This window comes from Culex quinquefasciatus, chromosome 2, assembly GCF_015732765.1.
Source record: "Culex quinquefasciatus strain JHB chromosome 2, VPISU_Cqui_1.0_pri_paternal, whole genome shotgun sequence".
Taxonomy (NCBI): domain Eukaryota; kingdom Metazoa; phylum Arthropoda; class Insecta; order Diptera; family Culicidae; genus Culex; species Culex quinquefasciatus.
Genome location: NC_051862.1, coordinates 134453470 through 134466541, shown reverse-complemented (window position 1 = coordinate 134466541; position 13072 = coordinate 134453470). Strand labels below are relative to the sequence as shown.

At 35.4% G+C, this 13072-nt stretch overlaps 1 protein-coding gene across 1 annotated transcript; it reads left to right on the top strand.

Annotated features, from left to right (window-relative positions):
• The first annotated feature begins 11798 nt into the window (after window positions 1-11798).
• On the top strand, window positions 11799-12902 carry LOC6033751 (phospholipase A1 member A). Its single transcript, XM_001844109.2, has 2 exons — window positions 11799-12022; window positions 12080-12902. Exons 1-2 carry the CDS (start codon window positions 11799-11801, stop codon window positions 12900-12902), a joined length of 1047 nt encoding a protein of 348 aa, XP_001844161.2.
• Window positions 12903-13072: the final 170 nt, after the last annotated feature.

Genomic DNA, 13072 nt, shown 5'->3' with positions numbered 1-13072 from the left:
AGTGAGTTATCACCACCTTTTTGAAACAATATTTTTTGGAAAAATTTCAAATTTCACCGAAAACATAGGTACAATCACCTTAAAACGTTTTTCATAGTAATGATACGATATTAATGATGATATATTATTGAAATAACGTTTGTCTTCAACCGCAATTAGTTTAATCACTTCTTGACCTTGACCATATTGAGGAATTTAAATTTCTTACAGACAAGTTTGTTTTTTGCAAAATATGCAGCTACCAAACCTGATTCGGTTTTGTTGATTTGAATGAATTTTATCCAATAAATAAAACATTTGGAAAATTATAATCTACTTTTCTTTTATATTTGAAAGACAATAATGTCCAACAAATACTAAATTCTTGTCTTTTAGATAAAAATAGCGTAATTTCATTATTATATAAAAACAATGTCCACGTTTGGCTCATTTGAGGGGTTATCTATTTTTTTCGAATTTTCTAAATAACTCCTATAAAATACATCATTCAATACAGTCCAGACTCGATTATCCAATACCTCGATTATCCGAAGTTTCGATTAACCGAAGTGAAATTTTTCCGAGGCCTTCGTATTATCAAGTCTGGACTGTAGATGAAAGATTGTTAAGGTCGAGTCCAAAAGTGTACTCAGTTGACATAGAATGAACCACATTTTAATAAAAATTAATTTATTTGTGAGTTGAAGTTCAAATAGTTTACCAATGTTTTACAATTATTTGTCGATAATTGTAAAACTTTGGTAAACGATTATTTCAATATAAAAGATTTCGGCTTTTTTATATGGGAACTCTTTAATTATGTTTCCCAATTTTGAAATTGTATAAATAATTGGATGAAATTTTACCGCTTTTCGCATTACAAATATGTATACTAGTTAAACATAATCACTTGCCGAAAATTCATAACACGTCAGCATTTAATGCAAATTTTGTTGTTCCTCAAACACAGCAAAACAGCAAAACTCCTTAAAACATGCAGCGTTACCTTCAAATTAATGCGTGCAAAATTTCAATTTTCTCGCTTGGGAAAAGATTTATGACCCCGCTTAGGGCTTATCTCTCGTCACCGATGCGATCAGCAAAATTGGGTGCACTTTATCAAACAATTTTGTGTGCCCTGCTGCTGCTGAGATGCATGCAAAGAAATTTACCCTCATATTAAAGTATACCCGAAAACACCCGTTTCAATGTATCATTAGCGTGCTAATGTTGAGTCGTGTAGGTAGGGTTATGTCATCCTTTTTTGGATGTTGTTGAATTTGTTTTGGTCTCATGGAATTTTGATTAAATTAATTGAAATTCCATGAAAATGTTCTTGATAAATTTTTTTTTTTATTTCAGAAAAAAAACAAGTTTTTTTGATTTATAGCAGGAAATCAGAATCAAATATTACACCTTGAAAATTTCTATAAAAGTCGGAAAAACACCACAAAAAAACGAGTCTAGAAAAACTTGGCCCTTCGAGGCGTGATTTACGAAAACGGAGCACGTCCGCCGAGGCACGTTCGGCTTAGGTCTCTTTGTTCCTCCAGCGACTGCACTTGAACTCCGGCACAACCCAACACCAGCCCCACGTGTAAGCTACAGTGCCACGTGTAGCGTTTGCTCCCCATTTTTTTTTCGGGCTGGTTATCCCCGCCGCTACCTGCATGTTCCGCACTCATTAAACTGTAATAAGTGGGGACTTTTTTTAATTAAAAAAATGCCTTGTAATTTCAATCGACAGGGGAAATCAATTTTCTACTTGAATTACTTACCAGAAGAGAGCAGCAGCAAGTGCATGATGACGGTCACAACGACACCGTTGTTGATACGACAAATGAGGTTCACCTTTTTTGTATGCGAACGAACGCAGGACAGTTTATGGCCGTGGGTAGGTCAAGTGATTTACTCGACATTTCCCGTACATTAAGGGACATTTGAGGGTTGGTGGCGGTTTTTTCATGGAGAGTATGGAAACTTTGACAGTGATTAATTGATTGGAAATATAATTAATTACCTTCGTTTTTTGCTCGTTCTAATAGCCTGAAAGAGTGAAACTTTGCAACTCATTAATGGACATCCGTGCAATTTGTTTGTATAATTATTGATGGTGAATTATAACCTTCATTTTATTGATAAGATTCAGTTCAAAATACTTCAAATTAAACTTTTTTTAAAATAAGAAAGATTTTTCAATGAATTTAGATAGTATATAAACTGTTTATTGATCCACTATAACCTAATTTATTAAAAACATAATACAGTCCAGACTCGATTATCCGAAGGCCTCGGAAAAAATTCACTTCGGATAATCGAATCAAGGAAAAACAAATTTGTCGCTGTCTTGTTTTTGATTGTTAAGCTTGAATGTGACCCCAAACAAGCTCTAAAGTGATTTATAGTTATTAAATCCAAGATGGCGGCGAAAATGGCGGGGCACTCAACAACTCAAATTTGACTAAAATAGGCTCCCAGAACTTGAATTTAATGTTTAAAATTAGAAAATAAATAATTCGATTGAAATAATCGATACTTCGGATAATCCAGTCATCAACTTCAATGAATTTTGCATCATTGTAATTTTTTACTTATTTTTTTTTTTGTTAATTTGAATTTGCAATCGACAATCGACTTTTCAGATTTTTCGATGATGATCCTCGTTTTCAAGATATTGTCACTGAAAGTTTGATTTCAGCGAAATATTTGCAGTTTTCGAGTGACCATGAGTGACATTTCTGAATATATTTTTTCAAAAGTTCATAAAATTTGCTATACTTTGGTCCAGATCGCAAAATCAAGTGGAAAATTGATTTTTCAAAAAAAAAGTGAAGTTTTGGTGTCTTCAGAAGAGTTGTTGCAAATAAAAAGGTACAACTATTGGATTGATTGAAAATTAGGGTGGTTCACGATTGAGGTGATTTTGAAAATCTAACTTTTCAGGAATATTTTTGGGTTTTTTTGTCTTCTAGAAAGTTGTTGAGCTTGCCAATCCAAGCAACTTTGTAGAAGACACCAAAATTGTATCTTTAATCTACGCCTTTTAGGACCAAAATTATAGAAAGCATCTACACAGAAAAAAATATGTGAATTTACTCGACACGGAAAAAATGAATCACATGTGAACTCAGTTCATGTAAACTTGAGATTCGACGTAAACGGTTGAATCACACGTAAAATCTTGTTTTTACGTATAATTTGTTGCAAATTTACATCAAATTGCATTTAAATTTAAAGGTTTAATGACGTGCAAAAGTGTTACATCATAAATGATGTAACATTCGGAAATATTTTTTTGTGTTTAAGCAAAACTGAAAAGTAATGTTCGGGGCACTTTTAGAACTCTAAAAAACAAACGCTGAAAAAAATACAGAGGTATTTCACTTTAAACTCGAGATATCTTCATTTGAAAATGACTAATTGCTAAGGGAAAAGTGTACGGAACCACCCAAACGAAATTCGAAGATTGACCAACTATATGTTTTTCGTGTAATTTTGCCCGTTGAATCTAAATCTGCAATCATAATTGTGGAAAAGAGTGAAAAAATATTTTTTGAACATATTTTGGGTTTATATTATGACTTTACAAAGAACCTAAGTGAAATATTTTCAAAACAGCGAAAATTTGACAATTTTCAGGTATATTTCGCCGGATTTTATACATTTTATAACATTTTACACCAGTCCACTTGATTTGCAACCATCATTTAAAAAAAATCAAGTACCGTAAACCGGGGTGACTTTGATAGGATTTCAATTTGTTTATGGAATATTTTTGAATATGTAAGGTTTTTCTCAAGATTATTATTTTTAAAACATGTACTGGGGTAGGCCATACAAAGTCCATGCACTATTTTGGAAAAAAAGTTTTTTTCAGTAGTGTTTAGAAAAATAGTTACGTTAAAAACTCTTAGTTTCAATTCCGGGGTGACTTTGATAGTCATAGTTTTTCTTGTTAAAATCATATTTAAGATGTACCATCACTAAAATATTAATCACGTGATGCTTGAAGGAGATGCTGTGGATTCAACGGTCTCAAGCGGTATCAACAAGTATATAGCGAAAAACTGTGTGCTTGATGAGTCTGCAACTTCAACTATCGGACTAACATTCCTCCCTTTCGTTGAACTGCAGGCTTCTTGGGAGGGCGCCGGTATTGACTAATAAAGCAGGGATCTTCAGAGGTTAAACAGTGAACGGATGGTTGGCTCCCACTAATCATTTTTGATTCATTGTTTAACTTCAGCTGATCTGTCAATAACGGAGTAGCAGCTCATTGGCAGTCAACCATGCTCATGCTCATGCTCATGCTCATGCTCAATCATATTTAAGATGTACCATCACTAAAGTAACTGATATAGTTTTTAAGAAAAAAAAACATTGTTTATATTTAGTTATCCAAGTTAATAAGCTATTTAACAAAATACATATAAATTTCAGGTCTTTTTTTCAAAAGTCGGAATTTTGCCTGAAATTTGTTAAAACTAGTTTTGTTTATAAAATTATCGATTTATAATGCATTTAATACTGAATTTGAAGCACGAATCACAAGTTTTCACATTTTACATGAAATTTGTTCAACTGAAATTGCCTATAAATTTGGAGATTTTTTTAAGTTGTGTTTGAAAAACACATATTATTTATTATTTACAAACTTTTTAACCTTCTCTTAGTGGAAAATTGTCCAAAAAATCCGAAAATGCATTCCGTTTCCCGATTCAAAATCATGTTCATTGAGAAAATCATAACGCTTTGAAAAGTTTAAAATAATGACTTTCATCAACATTTTCTTAACTATAGTTAACTAACTTTTTAAACTTTTAAAAATTATGAAAAGTTCTTCTTGAGGTACTTTGAACACTTCTCTACCTCGGTCAGTATGACTCTAAACCATTCCGTACATATTTTACTCTTTATTTTGCGGAAAAATCGCAAAGTGACCCTGGCTATCAAAGTTACCCCGTTTTACGGTACAAAAATATTATTTTCGCGAAGAAGTAACTTTTTACGGTATGTTCATTGGAATTTATCAAAAGTTCAAAATATTTCTAATCGAGTTTAAACATGCTAAATATGATGTTTATTGTAGGAAAGTGCTTTTATAATTGTTTTCAGTTGATATGACTTCTATTTCCATTAAAACTTTGATGCTTTTGAAAAAAAACCCCTTGAAAAGAAAGAACACAGAAAGAACTTTGAAAAATATTTACAACGGCTGTATGTAAATATGTTTAAAGCTGCTATTCCTTTGTCATTGCAACTTTTAAACTTCACTCGACTTCAAAAGGGATAGTTTCTTTTTAAATTAATCATTATTGCAGAATCTGATACATTTGTCAAACCACGCTTAAACGTAAACACAAATTTGAATAAAGGGATAAAAAGTCTCATCGACCTGATTTACAGTTTCCACATCGTCTCTTCAAGTTCAGATGCACAAGTTTCATTTCTGAAAAGCCTAGGTTGATTTTCCCAGCTGCTGAAACCACATCCCATGTGCTAGTTCTCTATATGTTGCTCCAAAAAATAAGACCCGAGACAAAACAAAAGCCTCATCTCTCTAAAGTCAAGTGCATCGAGGAAAAAATCAACCGGAGCAACGTCATCATCAAGTGCCTCACTGCCGAAGTCTGTGATGAACTTCCTTTGGTGTTCTACTTTTTATCCTGTTTTTATTTTATCCTTATCGTAACAATCATCAAAAAGGACCAAACTCTTTCTCTTTCGGGAGTGCAGATTTGAAGCCCAGACTGTGTGTATCTGGACTCCCTGGTTTTCAAGCAGGTTCACTTCAAACAGCCCCGGCATTTGCATGCATGAAGAGGAGCACAGCTTTCGGTGTGTGCGAGTGAGAGTAACTCCACCGAGGAAAGCTCCGTTTCCCACGAGGGCCACAAGGATAATGTAAATGCGGATACACTTCAGCGATCAATGCTTCCTGGTATTCACCTTTTCGTGCTGAAATTCCTGTTTCACACACACACACACCCTTACGTACTAAGAGAGGGTGGAAGTACACTTTCGTTCCAAGATTCACGTGCAAGCGTCAAAACTCGTGTGCTTTCACCTACCACCTACCTTTAAAGCATTCAGCCACCCGGAACCAACGCTAAAACATCCTGACACAGGAAATATGTTCTTTGACTTCATAAAAATCACGTTGCGGTTTAGGCGAAAGGATCCGTGAAGGAGATTCTCCCCATCCCCCCATTCGCGCACCTAGGCCGCAGACGGAGGAAGCGACGACCCCAACCCATTAGAACAGAAAACGCCGTGCCGTGCCTCGTGATATGGAAGAACACAGAGCCTGGCAGCGTGGAGTGCAGAGTGGGTACTTCTGAACTTGGTCTACGTCAACCGTCCAATTATGTTGATCTGAAAACACAGCAAATAAACAAAAACTCGATGTGCAGTAATTATGAAGTAATAAAATAACAGAACAACAGAACAACAGATCAACAAAACAACAGAACGAAACCAACCAGGACATCGAAGTAAATTGAATCAAAGTAACCCACATTCACAGTGTGGTGCACTGTACATCAACCCATTGAAAGAAAAAGTATTGTTTCGCTGATTCTTTCTCTCTCTCCCTCGCCCTAAAGTAGATAACCTCGGCACACGTGAAACAGAAATCAGGCAGCAGCAGCCACCACCATGTTCTGATTCATGCTTCCTCAAACTGCCTGTGGAAGCCAGATTGGAAAATTATGTTCAACAATCTCCGCTCGGAGTGGTTGTTTTCCACCCCCGTTAGGAATTCCGCACAGAACACCACCGACTGACTGTGTGGAACAATTCAAAAGAAGTCCCGTGAAAGTAAAGGAAAGAATGAGACAGCAACTTAGGAGTATTGCTACCGAGTAGGTACATTATGCTCGGCGTGGGTGGTGTAATACACGGAAAGGTGCACTCACGTTTAGCCGCCAGAATGCTTTCTGGTTCTGCTTCGTGCAACACATCGCCTGCATTACGAGTTGTGGGGGAAGTTCTTGTTTTTTAGAAGCGTGGTAGCATGGATGGTATTGTTGAATTTTAGGATAATTGTGTTTTGAAACTTTTTTTAATATTAAATGTTAATATCTGCTCTATTATTTTGATGTTTTGATCTAATTTGTAAATAAAAAGATTCCAAAAAAATTAGTTGCCTATACAGTCATGCCTCGGTTTAGCACCGCATATGCGGGATTCAAAACCGATGCGTGCATAACTAGGAAAAAATGGGAAGAATTTTTCATACATTTCGATAGATTTTTTTTTGAAAATACTTACCCAAGTACCATTTTGGGCTTTATCAAAGCTGTCACAACCGCTATAAAACCTATCAGCCAAAACCAACATTAAAACCACATAGTCGTAACAAACTCCTCAGAATCTCTTTAAACCCCACTTAAAACCCAAAAGGACCTACGCAAAAGGTTGTTACGGCCTATTTATAAAACCCATGTGGAGGCTAGGACCGGCCGGCATGGCCAGTCCTTTACGGCTGTGATATTTAGATGATGTGTTCTCTTTGGATTCTGACTATAGACTGTCGTTTATTTTCTTGTAACTTACGTTTCTAGAGTCGGTTCTCTACCTGCTACCCGAGAACCGACTTCTAACCCTAAATGTCGGCGGGAGTCCTAATCCCACGCCGACGCTAGACGAACCGTAATAAAACTTTATTACGGTTACATCCTGCATTTCCAAGCCACATGCTCATGCGCATCGTCTACACGCATTAAGTGCGTGTAGCGAAGGACGATACAAAACAGAGACCCAACGGTCGTTCTGTTTAGCATGTAACTTGGGAATGTAGTGGTGGTGATTACCACACCCACATAAGAGTTCAAGGCTTTACAACTGCATCCTAACAACCTCCTTAAAACCTTAATAAAACCTTTGTTAAAACCTTGTTAGGAGTTGGGGAAAAATGACATTTCATACGTCTTCATGCGTCTTATGACAAACAGATTTTATTCTGGCAAAAAATAAGTCTTCGTCTTGCCAAATGAAATAATGGAGATGGTTGTTAAAAATGACGATGATGATATGATAGATATGGGATGTAATTAAAATAATTTCAAACCTTATTCCTCGCAATTGGTGGCTCAAATTCAGCTGCGGTTCAAATTTTATCGATAAATGTGGGAAGATAGAGCCAAAAATATCAACTCACCTCATTAAAAATATTTCTTCTGCAATCACAGTTTTTAATGACATTTATTTTAATCGCATTTTTTTCGCAAAAAAATTTTTCAATTATTTTTGAACATCTATGGCTATGCTATCGATGTCACATATTTATCATAATTGTGTGTTTTCATCAAATTTTAATCAAATGTATGCCTTTTTCAATTTTTTCTGCCAAGATGGCGGTCAATCATATTCAATTAGACCACGCGTTTAGCGCCACATTTAAGCATAGCTATTTGGCTGCGTTAAATGCTCTTTTAGGAGCTTATGGTTTTAAGTGAGCTTTCTGCATGCCTAATGGCACTTGACAGCTACAACACCCTTGGTTTTAAAGAGGCATGCGATAAAACCGTTTGGCGTGACTTTGCCATCTGGTTTTCAAGCCTTTATTAAAACTTTCATAAAACCTTATTAAAGGCCAGTCGGCTTTTACAACCTATTAATTAGCTCTTGCTTATTGGTTGCGGTGAATGTCCAAATAAAACTACTAAGCAATCAAGATACTACCATAAAACACCGGGTCCGGTGGTTTAGTGGTTAGCGTGGTAGCCTCCAAACCCCAGTATGGCCTAGGTTCAATCCCAGACGGACCCGGTAGCATTTTTCGAGACGAGATTTGCCTGACCACGCCTTCTATCGGATGGGGAAGTAAAACGTCGGTCCATTAGCGTAAAAGAGGTTTTGAGTGACTCACCACACATAACCTTTGGACGCCTAGAAATGAGCAGAAACTTGCAACATAGCCCACAAAAGATCCGGGGGTCGTTAAAGTGGATTGCTTTGCTTTTATCATAAAACCTCAATAAAAATAAAAAAAACTCGTAAAAATGTTGGCTAATTGGTTTAAAAATGTCACATAGACAGAACTTCGTTCTTTTGAAAAAAAAAAAAAAAACTCAAGGTTTCAGTTATTATTACATGAGTATCTTATAATCGGATTTTTGTTTGTAAACAACTGAAATTTTGAGTTTTTTTTTGTTTTGACAAAAAACGTAGTTTTCTGATAGTTTGAGTTTTTTCAAAAATATTTTTTTAGAAATGTATGAAAAAATCTCAATCATTTGATACCCATTGTATAAAAACTAGATTTTTTAGTATTTTTTGGAAAATACGTAATTTTGTGAATGTTTATTACAATTTTCAAAAACTTTAGTTATAGCTTTCTAAATGTATGAAAAAATCCCGGACATTTGATACCCATAGTGTAAAAAACTTAAATTTTAAGTATTTTTTCGAAAATACGTAGTTTTGTGAAAACTTTGAGTATTTCACAATAAATATTATTATAAAAGTTGCATGGTTGCAGAGAAATTTAACTTTGAACTATCGAAATGTATAAACAAATCTAAATCATTAACCCTCTAACGGCGATGGTTACTCTGGAGCACCACTAATTTTTGTCTTCAAAGTTAAATTTCTCTGCAACAATGCAACTTTTCAATCTGGTTCAAGCTGAGTTAGTTTATATAGAATGATCAGGGACAAAAGTTACCCCTTACGACAAAGTTTAACGCAAACCGAAGTAAGGTCGGAGCAACTGCTGTGTGAGTTTGCGGATAATTACCCTTGTAGTTTTAGTCGTATCTTGTTATAAATTATTGATCAGAACCAGGGGTGTTCCAGTGTTTTATGGATGGTCCATAAACCACGTGGACACTTTTTTGGATATCTCATCCCCCCTCCCCTCTCCCCTGTGGACAATTGCCCATACAAAAAACATATTTGTATGAAGCGTGGATAATCGTCAAACACGCTCCCCAAGTGTCCACGTGGTTTATGCGTGGCCCCCAGTGTCAGAACAATTTTCAATAAATAAGCAGGAGTTCCCAAGATTTGGTTCAAAAATTCCCGTTTCGCAAAATTATTGTAACTCCAGGAAATAAGGACTGATTGAGTAGCACTTAGAAATATGTTATTTTCTTTTAATTCTTATTTTTTCAGTCATGTCCGTGGACACAATTGAGAAAATTCGAAAATTCTAACGTTTTTTACGAATTGTCGAACATAAAGTGGCTATTATCCTAACACTTTTTCAAAAAAATTTAGAGTACTTTTCGATTGGAAATTCTATTTTACATCCAAAAATTTCGACAAAATGGTTTTGAAAGATAATAAGGCTTAGTGATTTTTCACGCTCAAATATTGCAAATTTCACGGGAACCCAGATTACAACACACCAAATTTCACGGAAATTTCGCGAATCGTGAAATATGTTAAAATAACCCTGAAAATCTTATGTTTAAATGGCATAAACTACTTTTAATGCTTCATTATATATTATTTTTTAATAAGCTAATAAAAAATCTTCACTAAATTTGAACGTGACACAAAAAACTTTTATTAATTAAAAAAAATCATTGGTTCATGGATAGGCTCTATAAACGAAATGTAATACATGCGTATTCTTAATTATAGAAATGATTTTTTTAAATATTCCACTAATATAGCTAAAAAGTTTTCGCTAATTTGGGCCTTTTTTTATCTTTTTATATTTTATTGAATTTCATATCAAGGCAAGATTTAACAATCTTGTCCAGACAAAATTCTAAAAATAACTTTTGTAAAGTAAACTAAGTAGTAAACATACATTTTTAGGGTTTAATCTCACTTTTCAAATACTAAAATTAATATTAAAAAAAACTAAAATAATGTAATTTGTAATAAAATCTTTAAATTGTTATTCAGAATCAGAACAGCACAACCAAAAAAAAAAGGTTTTTTTTACTTCCAAGGAAACCATCCACTCAAATAAACAAATAACGTGAAAATTAAACAGGATACAGCAAAAATCTGAAATGTTCTTTAAAGATAAAAAAAACTATTCATATAATCTTTTAATTGATTTCAAAAAATAAATCAATTCAAATTAAAAAAAAAATGCGATCTTTCAAAAACTAATCACAAAATACTTGTTTAGTCAGTTTTAACAAGTTTTGGTATGAGAACAACTGCAATCAAATGATTGATGATGTCATCCTTGTGATATCTTGATGATCTCGAAAATATATTTTTTACTTTGACTGATTTTTGTTAACATCATTTAAGTATTCGTAGTATTTACTACTCAGTAAAAGTTTTTGTAACAATTTTATGTTAATGCATGTTCCGCTAATAATTCTTCAAATGACTTTTCAATTGAAAACTAATAAAATTTACTTAAAAAGTCTTCATGGATGAAATATTTATTATGTTGTTATTTCTATGCAATGATTTGATTAAATTGATAAATGTCACGGGATTTCACGGAAATCTTCAAATTCACTAACCCTAATCATCATGCTACATGCATGATCTCAATTGACTAGTATTACAACACAATTTAAATAGTCTCAAGGAGAATAAAGCAATTTGAAAGAAATAATACTAAAGTCATTCTGTACCGTTCATGTTGAAAAAGTACAATCAATTTTATTAACAAATACAACTTAACAAAACTAGTTTTTATTGAAGATAACATTGCCCTCGACCTTATTTCAGAATGACTGTTTTACTCCAAAATGAGATCGTTCTCAGCTGCTATCGATTCGTATAAATACCACATACCTTATCCATTAACTACACAAACACCATCCAGATCGAAACAGTGAAAGACGGAACTCCACAATTTTTGATAAACGATGAGACTAAGAATTTCATTCATAATGAAACCGTCACTCCGAGTCGCACTCATCGCTGCTGCGTTGTCAGCCACCGTCACTCGGGTAGACTGCGGACTACTGGAGCTGTTCAACACTAGTTCCGATAACAACCTACCGGAGCTGTTGGACACTACGGTGAGGCTGGCCAACAACGATGTGAACTACTTTACGAAGGTGGACGTCATTGGCCCGGTTGAGAGAGAAGTTACGTTTTGGTGTGGCAATAGGTAAGGATGTTTTATTATTATGAATCAAGTTTAAGTTAAACGTAACATTTCTTTCAGAAAGTCACCTGAATTAAGGCAAACTTTTCTGGATGATCCAGACCTAAAGGCGAAAATCGATGCTAGCAAGCCAATAATGTTCATCACTCACGGGTGGACCGATAATGTTACGAAGATTTGGGTTCAAGATATGGCACGTGACGCGCTGACGTTTTTCGACACCAACGTTTGTGGCGTTGGATGGGCAAACCTGGCCCATTTGAACTATTTTGAGTCGGTCAAACAAACTCTGGTGGTTTCTGGTTACATGACCAAGTTTATCCAAACGCTGCTTGACTTGGGAATCCCACCGTTGTCAGTTACCTTGGTGGGTCACAGCTTGGGGGCTCAAATAAGCGGACAGGTTGGCTTTAACTTCAACGGCAAACTGGGACAGATCTTCGGACTAGATCCGGCTGGACCATCGTACACACGGCCTCCAGGTGGACCGTTATCCTTCCGTCTCGACAAGTCGGACGCCGTCTATGTGCAAATGATCGTGACGGCCAAGAACGTGTCCGGCGTTTCCGTTGCCGAAGCCCACGAAAACTTCTTCCCGGACGGAGGATCCCCTCCGTCGCCCAACTGTGCCGTCCCAATATCAAGCGATGCGGAATTTGCGGACGTCCTTCTTTGCAGTCATCTGCATGCCTACACGCTATTCCGACTGTCGATGAACCCGCAGAATGTGTACAGGGCAAGGCTTTGCTCCAGTTGGACGAACTACCTTGCTGGCAAGTGCCTGTTTAATCGCACTACACGGATGGGAATCTACAGCTCGCGTTTGGGAGGGGACTTTTATCTTCGGACATCGGCAAAATCACCCTACACGAAAGCAGTGTGATCAATTTTTGATTTAAATTTTTCTGTGAATTGTTTCAAATCTAGAGTACTTTTTCAAAATAGTCATTGCACCATGGATTTCCCATGTACATAGAACCTTTTGAAAAGTATGAGTAAAAAGAATGAAAATATTTTAATAAAATGCGTTTTCTTCCTATTTTACCCATTTTT

Coding starts and splice junctions, on each gene's coding strand:
- LOC6033751 (XM_001844109.2), top strand. CDS start 11,799: ATGAAACCGTCACTCCGAGTCGCACTCATCGCTGCTGCGTTGTCAGCC. Junction 12,023..12,079: donor ACGTTTTGGTGTGGCAATAG/GTAAGGATGTTT, acceptor CATTTCTTTCAG/AAAGTCACCTGAATTAAGGC.